The sequence below is a fragment of the Chanos chanos genome, chromosome 10, assembly GCF_902362185.1.
Source record: "Chanos chanos chromosome 10, fChaCha1.1, whole genome shotgun sequence".
NCBI lineage: Eukaryota > Metazoa > Chordata > Actinopteri > Gonorynchiformes > Chanidae > Chanos > Chanos chanos.
The window spans coordinates 11958278-11979907 of NC_044504.1; the positions used below are offsets into that span (position 1 = coordinate 11958278).

General features: G+C 43.3%; 1 protein-coding gene across 4 annotated transcripts in view; it reads right to left on the reverse strand.

Annotated features, from left to right (window-relative positions):
• Positions 1-382: 382 nt before the first annotated feature.
• The window catches only part of utrn (utrophin), a 157100-nt gene continuing 135852 nt past the window's right edge, over positions 383-21630 (reverse strand). The window contains exons 68-77 of one of the 4 annotated variants that reach the window (XM_030786402.1): positions 18526-18662; positions 14121-14159; positions 13729-13794; positions 12749-12814; positions 6811-7035; positions 5527-5767; positions 3925-4009; positions 3633-3719; positions 2153-2178; positions 383-526 (exon numbers count right to left, since the gene is read on the reverse strand). In XM_030786402.1, the coding sequence (XP_030642262.1) occupies positions 518-526; positions 2153-2178; positions 3633-3719; positions 3925-4009; positions 5527-5767; positions 6811-7035; positions 12749-12814; positions 13729-13794; positions 14121-14159; positions 18526-18662 (981 nt within the window). In that variant the 3' untranslated portion in view covers positions 383-517. Of the gene's footprint in view, positions 527-2080; positions 2179-3632; positions 3720-3924; positions 4010-5526; positions 5768-6810; positions 7036-12748; positions 12815-13728; positions 13795-14120; positions 14160-18521; positions 18663-21630 lie in introns of those variants that run through there. The other 3 variants (XM_030786403.1, XM_030786400.1, XM_030786404.1) reach the window with 3 other exon arrangements.

The window sequence follows — 21630 nt, forward strand, 5'->3', positions numbered from 1 at the left end:
TAAAATGTAAACAAAACCACGGCCGTTGATGGTTGATAAATGAAACTAATGTTAAGATTGGTCGCAATGTGGTTTTGCACTCTTAACTGTGGGGCAGAGAAATATGCGACAAGTGTAACAGGTTCCTGGTGAGACTACACATACAAAATAAAATAAAACAAAGTAAAAGGCCAGACATTATGTAGTACAAAGCCCCAATTAATCCTGTAATCATCTGCATATTCATACAAATCACTCCTGGAACAATCTACAGTCCATACTGTTTACATTTGCATAGTACAAAGACGATTTAGTACAAGTAAGCAATAGCAGTAAATTGTGTGATTCTGGTCCAATGTCTTTGGGTTGAGGGTTGGAATATCTCATTTGGGGGGGGGGGGGGGCGTATCGAAATTGGGAATGCTCCATGGAAACTGGTGCCATGCCGCGACACGGAGAGGAGCGTGTGCATGTCGGAGAATGCGTGGGAACATTCTCCTTTCTTTAGAAGACGTCCTTCAGGGACTGCTGACATCCATCACATCACCTGAGCGGACACACACGAAAAAAAAGATGAAATCACTCTGCAAACAGACTTATCACATTTCCATCTCTGTTTTCTGGGCACTAGTTAATTTACTGGTAAAACATCTGATGTGAAACATCCATTAAGACATGTAGATTCCCATCACATCCATTAAAACATGTAGATTCCTATCACATCCATTAAAACATGTAGATTCCCATCACATCCATTAAAACATGTAGATTCCCATCACATCCATTAAAACATGTAGATTCCTATCAATGCTGGACACTTTAGATGACTCAAATAAATATCCTCTTGAGGTTGTCTAAAGAACACAGGGTCATGTGTATACAGCCCTATCTGGATAATCACATCCCCACTGGCCTAGAATGAGTGTGAGTGTGGGCGTGTGTGTGTGCACGCGTGTGTGTGTGTTTGGGGGGGGTATGGGCAGTCTGTTAGACTGTGCTGTCATAAACATAAAACCATAATAAGCCCTTGCTTAGGTAGCTAATACAACTCCTACCCTCTATGAGAAGACAGTGTCAGGTTAAAAGAAACTCTCATCATCACTGGTTGTGGAGTGAGACAATAAGGGAAAAAAAGAACCAATATCTTACCAGTGAAGTCAAAAGAAGATAATGACCCAAAACATTTCTATTCTTAACCGCCTTATAACGTCAAACTGGACAATCACACGTTCTTAAAAAAGCTAAGTCTTTTCACAGTCTCATTTACATATGGATTAGATATTAGAAAAACAAAACAAAACCAAAATAAAAAACCCCAAAAAAGAAGCAAGGCTACTGGGATGGAGCTTTAATTCACCTAATTTAACACTGATGTCATTGGCTGAGCCAGAGCTTGTCAGAGAACTTGCATGTGTCTTTTCAACTGGAAAAAAACCCTTTTATGGAATCATATTAGGCAGGGGAATATAAGGCAGGGTAGAATTAAAGGGTAAAAAAAAAGGCAGAAAGAGGCATATTTCCTCTCCAGATTAGAGCTTATCTCGTACTAATAAAGCATTGTAAAAGGACATAAATACTCAAATGAATGTAATTAAATAGCCCCAAAATGGTGAGATATGACCCTCCTGTCTTCTCTAGGGACTAGTATAAATTGGGGTGGGGGTAGGGGGATGGGGGGGTGTGTGAGAGAAAAATGGTAAAAACTTGTTTAAAGCAGAATTCTGAAGGGGGGTGGGGATAACACACTGGTGACTGTGGAAAAACGGTCATTAGAGGAACAGCAGGAATTTGGCAGAGACGTCTGAAGGAGGCTAAGACATGCGCTTAGAAGTACAAAGCAAGACAAGAGACAGTGAGACCATCGTCTCTCACCAAACTAATCACGGGCAAGGCACTGGGCAGCTATTATAACCTATCACTCATCAGTCAAAAGTCTTTCAACCTCGACACTCAATTATACACGACTACATAAACTCCACATTTTCAATTAACTCATATACTTTAGCTGAGTCAGCCTTACAATAACAAATAATAAATAAACAGAAATGTACACAATGACACGCTTGGTAGGTAACACAAAGATGCCTGACATGCATCTAAAATAACTAAACGAATCGAAACGAATCTAAAATAACACTAAAATATCAACTGTCATGTATGACTCATGGCCTACCTGTGGTCGCGTGGACAGGCTTGTTGCTGGGGAGAGAGAGAGAGAGTGACAGAGAGCGAGAGAGAGAGGGGGGAGAGACAGAGAGAGAGAGAGAATATTACATTGCTGGAAGACTTTCCATTTTCTGCTTCACTTCCTCTCACCAAATCTACAATATTGATTAATCTGGCTCACCACAAATACAGTCTTTCTCTCGCTCTCTCTCTCTTGCTCTCTCACTCTCTCTCTCTCTTTCTCTCTCAGTCACAGTCATAGTCACACACACACACACACACACACGCACACAAAGTTTGATGGGAGAGTGAGTTTGGTCTGGAGTGTGAGTTGTTGGGAACACTTATCACTCATCAGTCAGAAGTCTCTCAACCTCGACACTCAATTATACACGACTACAGAAACATCACATTTTCAATGCACTCATATACTTTCGCCGAGTCAGCCTTACAATAACAAAAAATAAATAAACAAAAACACGAAAATATCAACCCCTGGACTCTGTTCTGGACTGCGTGCTCTTGGGAATCTAAATAAACATTACCAGCATCAGTTTTATACTCTACGGTACTTCTGAACCAGTCCCTACTCAACCAGTCTGTCCTTCACAAACACGCTGCACACAGTCAGAGTGCTCAGTGTTGTCTACACACACTGTTTATTAATATATTATTCAGAGAGGTGACAGTGGCCCAGGTTTGCTCAGGAGGAAGAGGAGTTGGTTTGAGGAGAAGGGGCTGATATTGCCGTTACCTCAGACTGATCTAACCCTGCTGTTTCTCTGTTCCTGCAGAACTACCGCCTCTCCTCATCAGTGCCTCAGACAGTTTGCTGACAATATAAATCAGGTCATTTTACCTCAAATAGAACGAATGGGTCTTTTTGAATCAGCTCGGAGTGGCTGAGGAATGGACCAGTCATCTTATAAAAAAAAACCCCATAAGCTCTATAGCAGTCTGCATATATGTTAACAAAAAAGAAAGAAAAAAACAAAAACAAAATAAAAGGTTATGCCTCTCGGCGCTTGCTGACTAATCTCTAAGTCCTGGCGGGCAGAGGAATGAGATTCTTTAGATGCTAAATAATGCTTTTTCAGGTTTATCTCAAGCTTTATCTGTTGCTGTTTGGCCATTGAGCCTGTGTGTGAAGTGATAAAGGAAGTCAATGTACCAAGAACACTATTAAGATTGGAATGGATTTTTAACTAGAGCTGCCAACAGGATTTTGACCCTATATGTTTGAGTGTAATTTAAATTGGTCGATGCTAATTCACTGCACAAACCACGGTCTCTGTTTCTGCAAGGAACAGAGCATTTTCACCTGTACCGATGAGTGAATATTTATAATGCATACGTTTAGGATAAGCTTTTTCCAGTTTTATTGGAATGACAAGCTAAAAGAAACACATTTCAGTAATATTCAGAGAGAAAAAGAAAGAAAGAAAGAAAGAAAGAAAGAAAGAAAGAAAAAGAAATCAGAGACTTACGACTGCATGCAGGGAAAGTGTTGTTTATCTGTTCCATGACCTCTGCCAGATCTGCACTGCTGTGATTGGCCTGATCCAAAAGCTCATCTAGGAGAACAACCAATCACTGTCAGCTCTCTGTATCCCCCAGTTCATTCACTAACAAATGGGGTCGGACTGTTACTTTTATATAGTTTGTCTATAGCACACACACACACACAGGCCACCTATGTCAGCACAGTCACTCTGTAACACACACGCACACACAAAGTGTTGAGATGCCATGTGTGTATGTGTATGTGAGAGTGTTCACCTCCATGCTCAGGGTGGCCTCCTGCTTCCTGATGGATGGGAGAAGTGGAGGTGGGAATTCCATTAACTCTAGAGTCCAGTTCAGGCTGAGAGAGAGAGAGAGAGGGAGAGAGGAAGGGGGGTAAGTGGGGACATCATGTGAGTGAGTTGGGGACAGGGCAAAGAAGAGAGAGAAAGAGGGAGTGGAAGCGAAAGAGGAAGAAACAGAGATGCAAGTCATTACTAAAACATGAGGAGAGCACTTTTCATTATTAATACTCTCATACGTCTGTCAAAAACAAACTTCCAACACTCTGACAGAAACACACACATAGACGCACACACACAAACACACACACACACACACAGACAAACACACACACACAGTGTTTGTTCTAACATCAAAAGCCTTCTCAAATCACTGTCATTTAGCTATAAATTCTGACGTGAATAAAGCAGCTGACATATCTGAAGACAGAACTAGTATTGTAGTCTCTGACTATAAACATACAATCACAGATATAAACTCAAAGAGGCCTAAAGCTCAGTTTATCAACTTGTCACCCAATTAAATCACACATCCCTCTGAATCATATCATTACATCAGTTTACACAGAAAGAGCACAAGAACACACAGTCTGACATCCCTTTGTGTCTTACTATTGTCTCTCTCTCTCTCTCTCTCACACACACACATATCACACAGATTATGTGTTAATGCCAGTACTGTGTTTGATGTGTGTGTTTGTTTAAGAGCTCTCGACAGAGAGACAACTGAAACAAGCTCAAGCACAACACTGATTCACTTAGAGGAGTAAAGACTGCATAGAGAACTGACAGTACAGAGCAAAGAGAGGGCTGCTAAGTCTCACACACACACAGACACACACAGACACACACACACACAGACACACACAGACACACAGAGACACACACACACACACACACACACACACACAGATCTCTGCTAAGCCAAAGAAAACAGATGTTTCTGCTGTTTGACATGGGATGTGATGGAGGGGCATTGGTGTGGTGTGCTGACCTAGATAAATGATCAAAGAGAAGGCCAGGGCTAAACCCAGGCCTGAGTCTGTGTGTCTCACAGGTGCTCTCACTAAAGCCTTTACCAAACACAGGGAAAGACGAGGCAGTGGCCCTCCTGTCACAGCGCTCTACTGACACTGTGTTTGATGTCTGTGGAACCCCTTGAATGGTGGCTGTGTTTTCATTGGGAGGTGACATGACATGAACGGTGGACAGCCCAAATGTGCATGCTGAGCCACACAGATTTTTTGATCCGGTCATGCAAGTTTGATGGCAGCTTAATGCGTGAGTGTGTGTGTGACTGTGTGTGTGTGTGTGTATACTGGTTTCAAGGAGCTGTCACAGTGCGGCTGTGTTGTGTATAAACACATAAAATATGTATGAATCTTAATGCCTCCTGCAATCATGGTGGGAGGATGCTGAGCAGTGACTGTGATGTCTGTGAATACTTGGGCATGTATATATTTTGTGTGTGTATGTGTTTGTATGTACATGCATGCATGTGTGTGTGTATATATATGTTCGTGCTTGTATGAGTGGTCCTCTCTGTGTGTGTGTGTGTGTGTGTGTGTGTGTGTACCTGGTGCAGTAACTGGCGTAAGCGACACAGCTGTGACTCTAGCTGTTTGTTATGATCCTCCAGAATCTGCATCCTGGCCTCCAGACGGCCCTTGTGTTGGCGCAGTAGTTTGGCTTCAGCCAGCAGGTCGGCCTCCTCTGGGGCGCCGCCGTGGCCTACCGCCCCCGCCCCTGCCTCCAGGCCTGGAGGACCCCGCTGGCTGTGCTGTTCCTTCAACTGTTCATACTCTCTCTGCAGGACTCTGATAGAGAGAGAGAGAGAGAGAGAGAGAGAGAGAAAGAGAAAGAGGGAGAAAACTTTTAAGTTTGTTTTTAACCATAAACTTGAAGGTCACCTTGAGAAACACAATCAGAAATAGTGTGATTCTGACCCCGACAATGTGAAACAGGTCGAGTGTGTAGTGTGTGTGTTTTCTGTATTACACTCACTGAAATGAGTGTTAGGTATTTTGAGTAGCATCCAGATCTTAATGTCTTGATCCATTTTAATAAAACACTGACAACTTTTTTTGTATACATAAAATCCTCTTGACATACAATCAAATGCAATATGCTATGGTCCGCTGATATACTGTCCTACATAATAAACTCTGGTCCACTAGTCAGCATCAGGCCTGTTAACAGTGTGCATGTACTGGCTCCCCATGGGAAACCTTTATGATGCTGTCGTTTATCACATCAGTCATAAAACAATAAAATCAGCTTTCAGCTGCCATAATTCAACCACACAATGAACAATAGAGAGAGTGCAGTCAACCCGCCCGCACACACAGTCAACCTGGGCAGTTAAAGCCTTCTCATTCCCACACTCAGGCACGCACGCACACACACACACACACACACACACCATAAAGGTGAACACAAAAGAAGCAAGACGTGAGTGAGAAAGGCTGAAGGAGAAGGAAAGAAAGAGCAACAGGAGGAAATGAAGGCAAGAGAGAAAGAAAAAGTGAAAGTATAGTGTGGTGTGAATGATAACATAGTAAAGAAGAGGAGAGGAAGTGTGGGTGTGTGGGAGTGATCCAGTGTATCCAGCATCTAGTACGAGTTGTGTGCTCTAGATGGTCTCTTGAGGTAGACAAGGTGTGTGTGCATGTGTGTGTGTGCATGTATGGTATATAACAAGAGACAGTAATTGTGAAGGGGCTATTCAGCTGTGAATGTGACTCTTGAATAAGCTGATAGAAAAGTCCGGAGAGACGTAGTTAGAAAGATGTTGGTCCATGTCAAGGTCACTGCCACTGAAGTTTATGTGGGAAGTAACAGTGCCTGACTGACAACCCACCTCTGTTCCTCCTCCAGACGTGCTATGACTCGCTCCAGCTCTCCTCGCTCCTCCCTCTCCACAGCCTGCAGGATCTGGGCGGGACTCTGCAGCAGCTGGGAGGGGCTATGCAGATTGTGTGGGGGGGTCCTGGTTATGTGGCTGGGACTCTGAGACTGACTGTAGAATGACGCCTCCCCTCCAAGAGTTTGACAGTACTGCAGTATCAGAGCATGTTCGTCATCCCTAGAGAGAGAGAGAGAGAGAGACAGAGAGAGAGAGAGAGAAAACTGATTAAAAAAGTTACCTTACTTGAAATTGAAGTGGGCCATTGGTAAAGACAGACGATCACGTGAACAGGAAAAGGTTAATAAGAAAGAAAGATAGAAAGGATAAAAGGCTGAAAAATAGAAAAAAAAGAAAACCAGGGACAAAGACAGACTGCTCAAACTCCCGTGAGGAAACCTTTAGCAAAGCCTCTGGTTTGGCCAGTTGGTCGCTGGTCGAAATCCCAGATCAATTACTGCTTTAAAACCTTGATCAAAAGCTCGGCTGAATGCATCCCTACACAGGGCTTAATCACATATTTCATCTGGGCACTAGACAAACACAGGAGGCAATTACAGAACTGACAGACTGCCAGTCCTTTTAAAAAAACTGCAGAATGTGGATATAGCATGGGTGCTGACTGCTTTCCACGTTTCCAGAGAAGACGGGATGGAGAGGCAAGACGCCAGTGGAGTAAAGTGGGAGGAGACGGGGGTGGGGGAGGGCACAGGAGAGTTGGAAAGGGAGAAGATGTCCAGGTGTTTTCAACGTCTCTGCGGACCTGCAGACAGCTTCTCTGGTCTCTGCTGTCAGCTTCAATTTAAAATACAATCTGAAGTTAAAATCCCAGGATAACATCTCTCTCTCTCTCTCTCAGACACAGTATTCATTGGAGGCGGTTAGCATACACTATCCATCCAAATTTCAGGCCTCAGAAGCATGTGAATAAAATGTGTTTATTTGAGAAAGACATTTTATTTAGAGTTGGGTTCGTGCTGCATTAGATTAGGCGATTTGGGAGCAGGCCTGGCTTGCAGCAGAGCTCTGTTTCCAATGCTTGCATTATGGAACGGAGCATTAGAATATTAAAATCTGCACCATAAAAATCAACAGACTTTAGGACCCAGAGGAAATTCCTTGAGAAAAATCAGACAAGGACCCAATGCTCGTGGATCTGGACACTTTGATCCAAGCTTAGCTTAAGCCCAATCACATGGTTTAGACAACTTCTGTGGTGGGCTGGTGTGCTTTGTGGTTTATTTTATTTTATTATGATTAATACGTGATGGTGAGAGGAGAATGCACATCAAGTTTGGCTGTATGGTGAGTGTCGAAATGTCGTCAGGAATTGGAAAAGGAGGACAAAATGTTTGCGGGGGAGGGAAAAAGTGTGTGAAGGAAGACAAAAATGCGATGGAAATCGTGTGAAATTGTGTTTCGTTCTTTCCTTCCCCTGACACACTTTGAGTTGCGCATGAGGAACTTACTATGGATTAAAACCTCTTTCTCTTTCTTTGTGTTGAAAATAATACAAACCTCTGAAAAACAAGAGTAAATTTATCAAAGAGATGCATTTTCAATTAACAATCGACCTTCTCTCAGCTATCAAACATTTATTCATTTAAAACGAGATATTTGACCTGCTTGTGAGTTAAGTGAGATAGCTAATGATTAAAGTAAACTTGGTGTTTTACATAAAAAAAAACAGCAGGCTTGTTAAGAGGAGCTGAACTGAAGGAGAAACAATAAAAAAAGAAAAAAAAAGAAAAAAAAGAAAAAAATCCTTTCAAGGATGAGAAAGGCTTTATATCTGCAGTCATTATAATTAACGGCCTTCTCAAGGACAAACGCTTTGCCGACTGCAGCGGGGCTGCACGGGCTCGGGAGTCGACCCGGCTCTTTACAGACGGCCCAGCGTGGCGATATGTCGGGCTCTCAGACAGAGAGAGAGGGAGAGGCGCGGTATGCTTTTACTACAGGCTTCCAGAGTGTCGTCCTCTGAATGAATGACACAGCTTTTTCAATTCTGTGTGAAGGGGGGGGGGGGGGGGGGGAGGTTCTTGATGTTTAAGTCTGATATTATTTTATTAACTGTTTCTTTTATTCCCATAGATTCCCATAGAATCTGTCTTTATGACACTTCTCATGCCCACTCTATTTAAGAGCTTTTTCTTCACACATGACAATGATTCCTTCTCTTCTCACACCAGCCTGTTTCTTCTCTCTGTTTCATACAGCTATTTTTTTTTCCCTTTGTTAACTCTCAGACTTGTCTCATAACTTCACTCTCTCTCTCGCTCTCTCTCTCCATTGTTTCTCTCTCTGACTAGGATCTCCTCCTGCACTGATCAGGAGACTCAAACCCTACTTGGTGAACTCTGGCATCAATCCAAAGTCTCCATCAGTAACACTCCATCCCTCCAGTGCTTTCTGCTACGAGAACGCCAACAAAAAAAAGACAACTCAATGTTTCACCTCTGCACCTCATTCAGTACGTCTGAGGCACAAAACAAAATGGAACTGAAACCATGGCGGGGAGGGGAGAGACAGAGAGGGAGAGAGAGCACGAGTGAGCGAGCGAGCGAGAGAGAGAGGGAGGGAGATACAGAGGAAGAGAACGTCTGAAGTAAACTGAAGTAGAGACCATCACAGTAGACAGACAGTGAGACCATCACAGAAGACAGATAGTGAGACCATCACAGAAGACAGACAGTGAGACCATCACAGAAGACAGATAGTGAGACCATCACAGAAGACAGACAGTGAGACCATCAGACAAGACAGACTGTGAGACCATCACAGAAGACAGACAGTGAGACCATCAGACAAGAAAGACAGCAAGACCATCACAGAGGGCAGACAGTGCGACTGTCCTCAGTGAATCTTAGCCCACAGTATGGCAGGAGAGGCTGAATACCTGGCAGCAAACACAACACAACTTGACAACACCATATCTTTACGCCTCATATCTTTACACTATATCTTTATAACTGAATGGAAAATACGTGTAATGTTTCATATTTATCCTTACTCTTGCACTTGTTCTACATACACAGAGCAAAAGGATCCTCTGCCTACCAGCCTACCCAGTTTCTATGGAAGAAATACTCCTCATATTCTGTTCTTTTGACTTCTCATGCCTAAAAGAGAGCACTGTGTTATTGACCCCTCTCCTAAAGCACATATGCAAGACAACCCCACTCTCTGCTACTACTACTATAGCAAATCACAGCCTTTCAGTGCTCGACCTGGACAGTGGGCAAATTAGACCCTCAGAGGGGGAGAGAGAGAGAGAGAGAGAGAGGGAGAGGGAAAAAGGGAAAAGGAGAGAGCGAGGAGAATGGAGAGCTTGTAGAAATGTATTTGTGAGGCTTTTTCATTCAGCAGAGGGAGTGAGGGAGAAATAGAAGGCTGCAGGGTTAGCGGCTGCACCTCTCTGAGGGGAACACTCAGAGTAGAGAGAGCTAAGGGCACAAATTGGGCACAATAGGCTGAAAAATGCCATTTCCATTTTCTAGAAGGGCGTCGAGATCTCGCATCAGAGACCATTGAGGCGTGTCCTCTCAGACGCAGACGGGCTGAGTGGAACCGAGCCAAACCGATCTCGATGGATTTGTCTTGAGTTTTAGATTTGTCTGCAGTGTTTTATGCATGAGGGAAAACAGAGTTGGCTATAGCTACAAAACGTCTAAATTATCCTTTGCTTGTGTGCACGCATGTGAGAATAGGTGTGTGTGTGTGTGCACGTGTGTGTTCGTGTGACAGTTTTTCCATGAGAGTGCATCGCGCTGAATCAAAAGAGGAATTCGTAACCTTTTGAAACACAGAAGGACCAATACGGGCTCATCAAAAAAGGAGAAAGACTGGAAATAAGAGACGAGGAAGAAAAAGAGAGAGAAAGAGGGAGGGAGAGGGAGAGAGAGAGAGAGAGAGAGAGAGAGACGTTTGTTTCTCAGTAAGGCAAAGTGAGGCGTCCGTGACAGCTGTCTTAGGAAGAGATTAAACCAAATAAACCCCTCTCCTGCTTTTTACCAAGTCTGTTCATCCACCGCAGTCTCTCTCTAACACACTCCATCCATGTTTACATAAACACACAGCCTCTCTCTAACACACTCTGTCCGTGCTTACGTACACACACACACACACACATCTGTTCCTGTGTCTGAGTGCGTGCTTTTCTTTATAAATGCAGTCGCAAAATTGAGTGTGCTGAGAAAAATCTGCTCCCGAGAGAGGGAAATTTGGAGGGGGATTTAAAGAGAGAAAGACAGAGAGAGAGAGAAAGAGAGAGAGAGAGATGCAGAAAGAGAAGTGGATGGAGGGTTGGCCGTGTCATAATTTGATTTGTACGTGCTGTCTCGGAGATCAGCTTAGAGTGGATTTACAGCAGTTAAAGACATTTGTTAAGTCAGTCTGCGTACCTCTACACACAGACACCCACCAAACACCCACACACACACACACACACACACACAAACACACATACACCCCTCAAAGAGTTTGTCCTAGTGTGTCCACACAGAATTCGTTTCATGGATTTTCTATTTACCTTGAGGGTGTTATCAAATTTAAATACACACAGACCTGATGACTAACACATCACACACATTCATAAATCCATTTCTTTCATTTGCAGAGGAATTAGCCAAAAGTCCAAACAGCAAAGCCAGCAGACATCCCTATCATCACACTACAGTCTTCATCTTTAATGCCGTCTTAATCCTCCTCATCGTCGCCGCCGTGGCTGTTGTAGAAGTCAAAGCAGTGCCAGATGAAACGCTGCACTAATACAGACTAACGCAGAACAAGACCTGATTTAATACCACACTGCCACAACTGCACCACCTAGTCTACATTATTCTGGCAGGAAGGAGTATTAGTACACACACACACACACACACACCCTGAGAGCTCTAAACACCACATTAACCAGTGTAACAGAACTGAAAGTTTGTGTCCATAGCTTTGCACTTTTGGAGCCTCTACTCTGTTTAGCCGAGACGACGGAAAGAGACACGAATGCGGTGCGTGTGTGTGTGTGTGTACATGTCTTATTGAGGGCTGAACTCACTCATCCAAACACTAGCTCTACTGCTCTGTCAGACTGAAGGTGCCTACAGCACTCACTAACCTCCCACGCCACCCGTCCCTCCCTGTCTCCTCTCTCCTACACTTTTTCTCCCCTTTGTCTCTGTATTCCTGAGTGTGTCCTAGCTACCCTTTGACAATACGGTTTTATGCAGAATTCGGAATATAAGCGCGGAACGCGTTCCCACGCGCGCTTAATCACCTCACGATAAGGCGAGCGTAGCTGACTCTGCCTCGCGGCGACGTCCCTGCCTGCGAGGGCCGGTCTACGAAGCGGAGGGAACACACACACACACACACACACACCAGCGCTTCCCTGTAATTGGGCAGCCTGCTGAGAGACACATTTGCGTCCTCTGTCTTTGTGTAGGAAACAGCACACGGCACAGAGCTGGATTCTCGGCCGTCTTGTCTGACTGAAGCCGGTCTGAGGGGAGTGCACGGGGACGACCTGACCGTGTGTGAATGGGGATTTTCATTAAGAGAAAGGCCTCAGACATCCGGCCTTTATACTGACCAGAGATCTCTGTCCTATGAGCATGTCATCTTCAACTCATCTCTTTCCATGACACACTCTCTCTTTCTTTTGCTCTGTACCTCTGCGTTGTGCCGTGTTAAGGTTGTGGCTCAGTCTAATTGAGTGATAATCATTAGTACAGACATGACTGACACATTCAGTCCCATTAACGGATCCACTCTCATTTCAGGCCCTCTGTAAGTCACCCTCTCACAACTCAATCAGGAGGCCAGGCTGAGGTTAAGCAACAGCGTAAGCATAAGGAGGACACAGTGGGATTTTGGGTAATGTGGTTCTAGTGCTTACATGCTTCCAGTGGCTGAGCTGCTGTCTGTGGGCAGAGAGCCGTTGGAACGCTCCATCTGAGCCAACCTGAGAGAGAGAGAGAGAGAGAGAGAGAGAGAGAGAGAGAGAGAGAGAGAGAGAGAGAGAGAGACAGAGTGAGAGAGAGAGAAATTCAACAGAAATTCTAACACTCCAATTTAAATCATAAACGGCTATTACAAAAAAATTGTCTGAAGAAAAAAAAAAAAAACACTCAAAGATGTTCAATAACATATTCCCATGTGAATCATCAAGTGAATGAACAAATGAATGGATGAATGAATGCAAGTGTGGACGACTAAATGGTAATTGAGGAAGTGCATGGAAGTGCACTGTTCAGTAAACCATCAGAGTGACGTAGTGCTAATGTGTATGAATTTGTTCCATTACGGGAGAGAAATGGGCCACTCTCTGCCACAGCACAGTCTGAGTGTCTCTGACGACAGGAATATTCCCTGTGTGGATTAATCCCTATCCCAGCCACAGGCTCACAGATAACGCACACGCAATCTCACAGGAAGGATGCTTTTTCAGGCTTATTATAGCACAGAGAGTCTGCGTGTGTGCCCGTGAGTGTGTGTGTGTGTGTGGCCCTGTCTGTTCTACAGTGACATTGAGAATCACTTACGGATAACAATAATCCATTTTCACATTGTTGCGTCAGTTGGAGGTCAAAGCTAAGCACTGGTTGGATGCTGCATGTGAAGTATATTGTATACGTGTGTAATGAGCTTGTGCATGCGTGTGTGTGTATGTGTGTACACGCATGATAAATGCAAGTACACTTACATTGTAGTTGTGTATAACGTGTGTGAGCAGTATGAATTCTTTAACATATCTGTGTGGAATAAACAGATGACTTTGTCTGTGTGCATTTTGAACGTGGTGTCCCTCTGTTTGTGTGTGCGTGTGTGTGTGTGTGCGTGCGTGTATATGTGTGTGTGTGTGGTGGTCAAGGCTACCTGCTAGCATATTGTTCGATCCGTGAGTGTGTGTCATCATGAGAGAGCTGAGGAGACTGGGAGAGCCTAAAGGAAAAACACCACACACTAAATAAATATACTCACCAAAAAGGACAAACAAACAAACAAACAAAATCAAAACTAAAATCTACAGATGATCTATGCGCAGGCCGGATGTTACGTGGCACAGGTGGACTGAAAGATGGTTAAGAGATAAAAGAAAGAGGAAGACGCGGACAGAAGTGGCGGGGTGGGGCCGTGCGACGGGATTGGTCGATCGTGCGGTCGTGCAGGCAGCATGCTATATACATGGAGGGTGGGTGGGGCCTGAGGCCAAGTGGGCGGGACGGGGGGGGCGGTTTCTTGGTAGGAGTGGTCATGCAAATACTCACTCATACTGCTCCGGACACATGCTGATCAAAGTGACAGGACTGTGAACGGGGAACCAGTGGCGGGGAGAGAGAGAGAGAGAGGGAGAGAGGGGGGGGGTGACACAAAACAGTGCCTTTAGGGCCAAAAGTCACAAAACAGGAACTGAAATCAAACACGAGGAACAGTAGGAGGTTTGTGTGTGGCAGAGACCCCTCCCATGCTACAGGGGCAACAATACACATCCGACTAAACAGTCTTCTACGCCCTCTCTTCTGACAGCCTTGAGAGTAAAAAAAAACAACAACAAAACAAAACAAAAAACAAACAACAACAAACAACATTTACAATTCAGCTGAGACAATCACAATTCTCATCAATTATGCAAACATGTAAACATGTCAGGCCATAACAAGACATACATCACAATCCCTTTCTTTTCCTTTTTCTTTTTTTAAATGGTTTTCATATCAGTATTGCTTTGCTAATTCTATATGAATTGTATGTTAAGCCCCAGATTTTCCCGGCATAGAGATGTTACCCTTGTCTTTCCCTACAAAAAACAAGGCTAAACCAAGCAGCACTGGATGTGCTATCTCAATTTAATATGCAAATGCTGCAGATTCACCATAAAGGATGCATTCAAAGCTGTCCCTAATCAATGGTAAACAGCAAACATTAAGGCCTGGCAATCCTCTGGTCACACCACGTTTTCAAAAACAGCCCAATTTAATGGTTGTCAACGTTGAAATGTTCAGTCAATGCTCCGATAAGCCAAAGTTACTGGGGGGGAAAAAAAAGACTTAAAAAAACCTGGAGATATTTTTTGAACCGTCTGAAAGAGGCCGGACTGACCGACTGATCGGTGTCCCGTGGTACTGCTCTCACATTTGAGAGTTTTCTCTGTTTAATATGGTCTGGCTGCCATCACTCACACAAAAATCTTAATAAAACACAATGAAAATGAAATATTTCAAATGTACTAAAGACAACTCAGTGACTAGTGGTTTTTTTGTTTTTTTTATCCGGCTCATCTAAAAATAATCCAGAGGATCCAGTGCCTACTCCTTAAAGACGTGAACTTTATAAACCAGACTGTGGGAAGTAAAGTCACAAATTGGTTCGAAATGTAAAAAAACCATTCTTTCTGCGACGCCCACAGCTGTTAACACTTTGGCAAGCGAGTGTGAGCGGATCAGAAGGCAAATCCAATCTGAGCAGTCTCATTTATTTTCATTTATATTCCTGCCTGTTCCAAATGAAAACCACTCTTTAATCGCATACAGTACTCGTAGCGAAAAAAAAAAAAAAGATAAAATAACAAGACTTGAGAGAGAAATACAGATTTAATCTTGTAAAGAACACCAGCCAGTGGAGCTAAATATAGAAATGAAAGAGAGACATGCCGTTTTTTTTTTTTGTTTTTGTTGTTGTTGTTGTATGGGAAGATGTTGGGAGTCGAGGATGGGATAATATCTAGACTATTGCCTTAAGGTACAGGTTCTTTTTTACGTTTTCGTTTATAATAAAATTTTTATAGTTCTGTGTATGAGCACATGAAAACAAGGATGTCACCGTCACAAATCTCTCTCAAAAATTCTGTTTCTCTTTTCGTTTCAATTTTTAAACTGAAAAGGGGTGAGTCATGCCCCTGAGACTTTGTCTGGAGACCTTTCAACCATTTAGGAAATGTACTGCAATTTCCCCCTCAAAGCAACAGATAGCATTTTACAAGACAAAACCATCCGAGACATTTTTCTCTCAATGCCGTAGATTTGAAGTGGTAGTGATTGGACCAACGTAACCTTCCCAGAGGGCTTTCATGTGAAAATAACAGGTTTATAAAACAATAATTTAGAGAACAAAAAGAGGGAAAAGAAAGAGAGAGAGAGAGAGAGAGAGAGAGGGAGGGAGAGAGAGAGAAAGAATGAATAACAAACATCCTGAGACAAATCTTGTCCTGTTTGTAGTAACACTGTCAAGCTTCATCTGGCCTAGAGTCAGTGTGGAGTGCACATCCATGCAGTAAATTTAAAGCTAGGTAATGAAGCTTACTGTAAATTAACTCTGACAACCTTCATTTCCCTCAGCGGCAGAACAAAAGCAGGCCAATACCTTGCAGAGTTTTAGCCATAACCAAAAAACAAAAGACTGAATGCTTTTAGAAAATCTGTTTACAGGCTTTTATTTTTCTCTGGGACAAGATCAAATAAAAAATTGCCATCACTTCTGATCCCTTCTGACAAGAACTGGACCAACACTCATCCTCATTTTAACTGAGGCAGTGCTGCTCAAGAACTGGACCAGCACTCATCCTCATTTTAACTGAGGCAGTGCTGCTTAAGTCCTCCAGCCACTGAAGTGAGCCCTCTGTCAGCTGCTTTTGATCATGACTGTGACATACTACTGTGCATTCAGGGCAAGGGTCTTACACAGGGCTTAAACCCAGCCTGAAATCTGCCTCTGAATGGATGTTTGAATTAAAATGATTAAACATATAAATATAATCCTGGTGTTGGTAACCAGGAACATAGACTAACTTTGAATTGATGACATGTTGACGTTAATTTTATTTAGCTCAGGCTCCTCTCCTGAGGAGCTTATAGTTATGACTCTCTGGGTCAAAGGTTGCACATCTCTGGACAACCTCTGGGGGTCTGAGCTCTAAATACTCTGGTTACTCCTCGCGTCCGCGTGGGAGACGCTGATGTTGACGGACGCAGGTACGAACCTTAGAGCTGACAGGGAAGGACATTTCAATTTAGACAGCTTGATTAAATAACGCTGGGGCTGACTTGGCACCAATCATGTTTAAAAATATCCTGACTCCAAGAAAATGACAGAGAGAGAGAGAGAGAGAGAGAGAGAAAGAGAGAGAGAGAGACAGAGAGAGAGAGATACTCCTTGTTGAAGTCAAAGTCAATTCAACGTCTTGTCACAATAGAAGCTTGTCTCTGAATCGCTAAAGCTCTCCTGTTGCTACATCCTTTCTAAAGCAACTCTACGTCCTGCAAGCAAATCATTCCACATCCTTTTTTTTTTAAATCCACGATGGGGTGCGCATGCCATTGTCGCCTGCCGGCTGTCAGGGAGATGGAGGACTGGCACGTCATTTTCATAATGACACCATATGTTCCCATAAACATCATTAGCCTTCTTGCCTATAGTGACAACTGCAGTTAAGCAGGTTTAGAGGGGCGGTGGCAACAGGAGACAGGTTGAACTGTTAGCTGTCTTCAAAAATCCACACCTCTGGGTATTTTTGAGTGAGTTTACCATACATAAATAAAAGTCTCCACAGAGGGAGGGCAGAGAAAGGCAGGGTAGGGAGAAATGCAATTTAGATAAGAAATGTCATATATTCCTTATTTAACAGCACAACTGGCTTCATGATAGTTTGAAAACCGAGGGAAACAGAGTGAAAGCGTGCGCGCAGTAAAGAGAGAGCAGAGGGAAAGGGGGGGATGACAGAAGAAGTGAGAGTTCTCTCGTTTCTCTCTCTTCCTTGATGTCGGTTTGTCTGTGAGAGATTGTCTCTCTCTCTCTCTCACTCTCTGACAGTCTGCATCAGTCAGGTCACAGACACACAACTCCAGCTGCACAGAGCAGATGAATATTGTCAGATTTCTATAGAGAGAATATGAGATTTTGTGTTTCGGAGATTCATATCTGTGCTTTGTGTCATTTTGATGGAAGCGTTATAGATGCGTTTGCCTCAGATGCACTGAGATCTTGCTTTCTCTCGTACATTTCGTGTCCAGGAGAGGTTCAACAATACCAGTCAGTTTCCTTACATTGTCATTTGAAGTACTCAGGCTTTAAAAACAGGTTATTTTTTGAGAAGTGATTCTACCTCGAATTAAAAAACACATTTGAACAGAGAGAGAAAGTGGGACGCTACATCAATGTTCCACAGCTGCTCATCGTTTGGAATGATGGATGACTTTGAATGCATTATATATTTCCATTACTTCTACAATGTTCCAAATGTCACAAAATTCCTTAACTATATGCCAACTGAGTAAAATACATAAAACCCCTCATGTTACACCTTTCTTCTTTAAAAAAAAAAGCTTTTCCATTTGAATTGGCCAACTGACACCTACAGGGAAGGAACAGAAGTAAGAAAGAAAAAAAAAGACAGACACACACACAGTGCTGTAACATAATGCCATGATTCATTACCTCCACAAAGCTCTGTTGCTTTTCTTCCTCATACACAAATATGAACTCATATACACCCCCATAAACAGAGACTTATAACCCTCTCATAAATCCTCTAAAACCCTCAGACACATGTTACTGTAGAAACAGGTCCCTCCCTGTGGCCGGTTGTGTCGTCAGCAGTGGGAGGAGGCTAGTGACTGGTGAGAGAATCGGGGGTTGGAGGGGAGGAAAAGCCCTCGGACTCCACTTAAAAACACTTACGTCTCAATGTTGTCCCCCTCCAGCACCGTCTGGACAGGCAGATAGCCCAGACGAGGGTGTTTGGCAAAATACTTCTTAGAGCGGAACTTGTTCTTCAACACTTTGGTGAAATCTCGCATGTCTTCTCCAGAGGTAGTCTGAGAGAGAGAGAGAGAGAGAGAGAGAGAGAAAGAGGTGAGTTGAGCTTAAAGTGGGGTTTAATATGTGCTAGTGAAACGACAGGATTTATTCTTATTTTTTTCTCTCACACAAACTGAATATCTGAGTGTCTGTGTCAGAGTTTAGGGTGGCCTCCCCTGCAAAATCTGGAACGTAGACAGGTGTGTTAATAGATAACATGTGTAACCAGTCTGAGGACTTTTACCACAACCCTGCAGTGAAATTTAGAAATGGAAGCTAGAGAACACGCACAGATAAATGTGTGTGCGTTCACACACACACACACACACACACACACACACACGCACACACGCATGCACGCATGCTTGCAAGCACACACACACACACACAGACACACACACACACACACACACACACACACAGCAATCCACTGACACACAAGCATATAATCTATCAAGGGACTATCTAAAAGTTAAATGGTAAGAGGTTTTACAGATACAGGACAGTGACAACACACACATTACAAATGGAGTACTGTGACTAACCAAACATGGGTACACACATGCTAGCCATTAGCAAGTCATTAAGCTTCACACGCTGAAAAACGCACGATCACAGAACAAAATTATCATAGCTTTGAGGGTTTGGCTTACATTAATCAGATCAATGTCAGAGTTCATTTTTCTTTAATACACACACTTGTGATGTGTTATGAATAAGACGATTAGTAGCGATCAGTGCTGCTGGTCCTGTGATCAGTGTGTTACTACAGATCACAACCTTTATCACCAACATGATACACAAGACCTTCCCTCTCTCTACACAAACAAAATACCCTCAACATCTCTCTCTCTCTCACACATACACACACACCCTCTCTCTCCTATACACAAACAAACACACATGCACACACGCACACACACACACACACACACACACACAAACAGACTCACAGAGAGACAGGGAGAGTGAGAATGTGAAACATTTTAAAAATGACTCTTTGTCTTTAGACCAGCAAGAGGCAAGCTGAGGAGAGCAGTAATTAAACTCATGGTCACAGAGAGTCTAAGAACCAAATCAGTTTAACTGGATTAGCACTCGACGCATACTGAACCATCCATTCAGTCTCACAGTCATAGAGATATACATTACCCATCACACAATGTACCACCACACGCACACACACACACAGTTCCATACATACGTAGGCACTGTTGTCTATGCACACTGTTACTGCCATACAGGCAGTATGTTAGAGAAAACGGTGTAGGTGTTCAATAAAACCTCTAAGAACATGAAGCATGTAGATCTCTGTTTGTCACACATCATTGGCTGGTGTTCCAAACCCCACCCACCTTCCCAAAAACGCCCACTAACATTACCACCATAACACCATCAGCCAGGTTCAGACAAGACACAACAATAACTGTTACCGCAATCACAGAGTTATTTCTCAATAACAAAAGAAGTGAGATAAAGAAACACTGCATATATTGCCAAGCTAAATAAAAAGCAATATTACAGAAATGAAAAAGCAATATCAATACGGTGTGAAATGAAAAAGGCAATATTACGGCGCTGGCCCGTCTGGACTGGACAAAAAGCTTATTCAGCTACATATTGATCTTTGGCTCTTGCGGTGAGAAGAGCTCCAGAGCGACTGAATTTGTCTCTCTAGGATATGAAAGTAAATGTGGTTTATGTTTATTGCTGTCACTGAGAGAATGCATCACAGCGATGTCCCTGCTGGAGCACCTTCTGTCTGAGCATATGAAAAGAGAGGGAGAGGGAGAGAGAGAGAGAGAGAGAATGAAGACAGAGCTGAAATCCAGCCTTGAGGAGCAAGGGTAACTGGTGAGGTCTGAGGGGGTATCACTATGCTCTCCTTACTGCCTCCAAATATTTGTAGATGCCGCATTCTTCTACTTCACAATTTCTCCATAAAACACCCTTCAGCCAATGAGTGCTTGGCACTGTCAGATGCTTGTATTTAAAGTACCTGCCACGTTCCAATACTCTTAAAGTCCTCCTTTCCCGTGTCTCCTCGTTTCCTTACTCAATGCACTGATAGGGCAGATCACAGCCACGGGGTGGAGTTTCTTTTGAGCTTACTCTGTCCCATTTGGAAGGACTTCATCACTGTTCTTCCGTGCTAACTGTTTAAAGCGTATGTCACCTGCTTCACTAAATCTGGCCTCAGTGGCCAACTTTAGCTTTTAGCGCCAGACGTGGAAACCTCACAACTCGAGCTCTGAGAGGCTGTTTGGCATGCATGAGCGCATCAGAGCATTAAAGAGAATTGCGGTTATTTTCATAATGATATATTTCAATTTAATACACCCGTTGGGTTTGGGAGGAAAGTTACCAAAGCTTCTGGGTCCTAGAGCGGAGATGCTGAGGAGCGACTCGAATCTAAATGGAACAATTACTTCTCTGCCTGCAGGTCTGGGCTTTTGAGTCGGTATGTATTCCACTCAGCCAGCGTGAACGCAAAATACCGTGACAAAGCCGAAATACATAAAGTCAGCGTGTGACAACATCTCTAAATGTGTTCATATCTCAAGTTGAAAGCATGAGTTTTCACAGTTTTCTTTCGTTTCAGTTAGCGTCCAGGCTAACGGTGTTACCGTAGAGGCGTCTTGGAGAAAGGAAGAGACTGTTATGAAGATGACTCATTGTTACGCATCCGTGAAGAGTCTATCAGCCCACTGTTATGCATGGCTTCTTCGCAACGTGAGCGGATTATCCCTTTAAATTTCACCACGCTTTTCTCTGCTTAAGACCCACGTTTGAAAACAAACAACCAGCCGTTACGCCTCTTACGCAATCAATTCATTATGCCTGTGCGATTGTACGGACTGTTAAAAAAAAAAAATTTGATTCTCACAATGCTGTTTGACAAAACAACTCATTCGTGACCATCACTTTTACGTTCAAAGGTACACAAAGGTGTGTCAAATATTGAAAATTAAACTAAATCTAAAA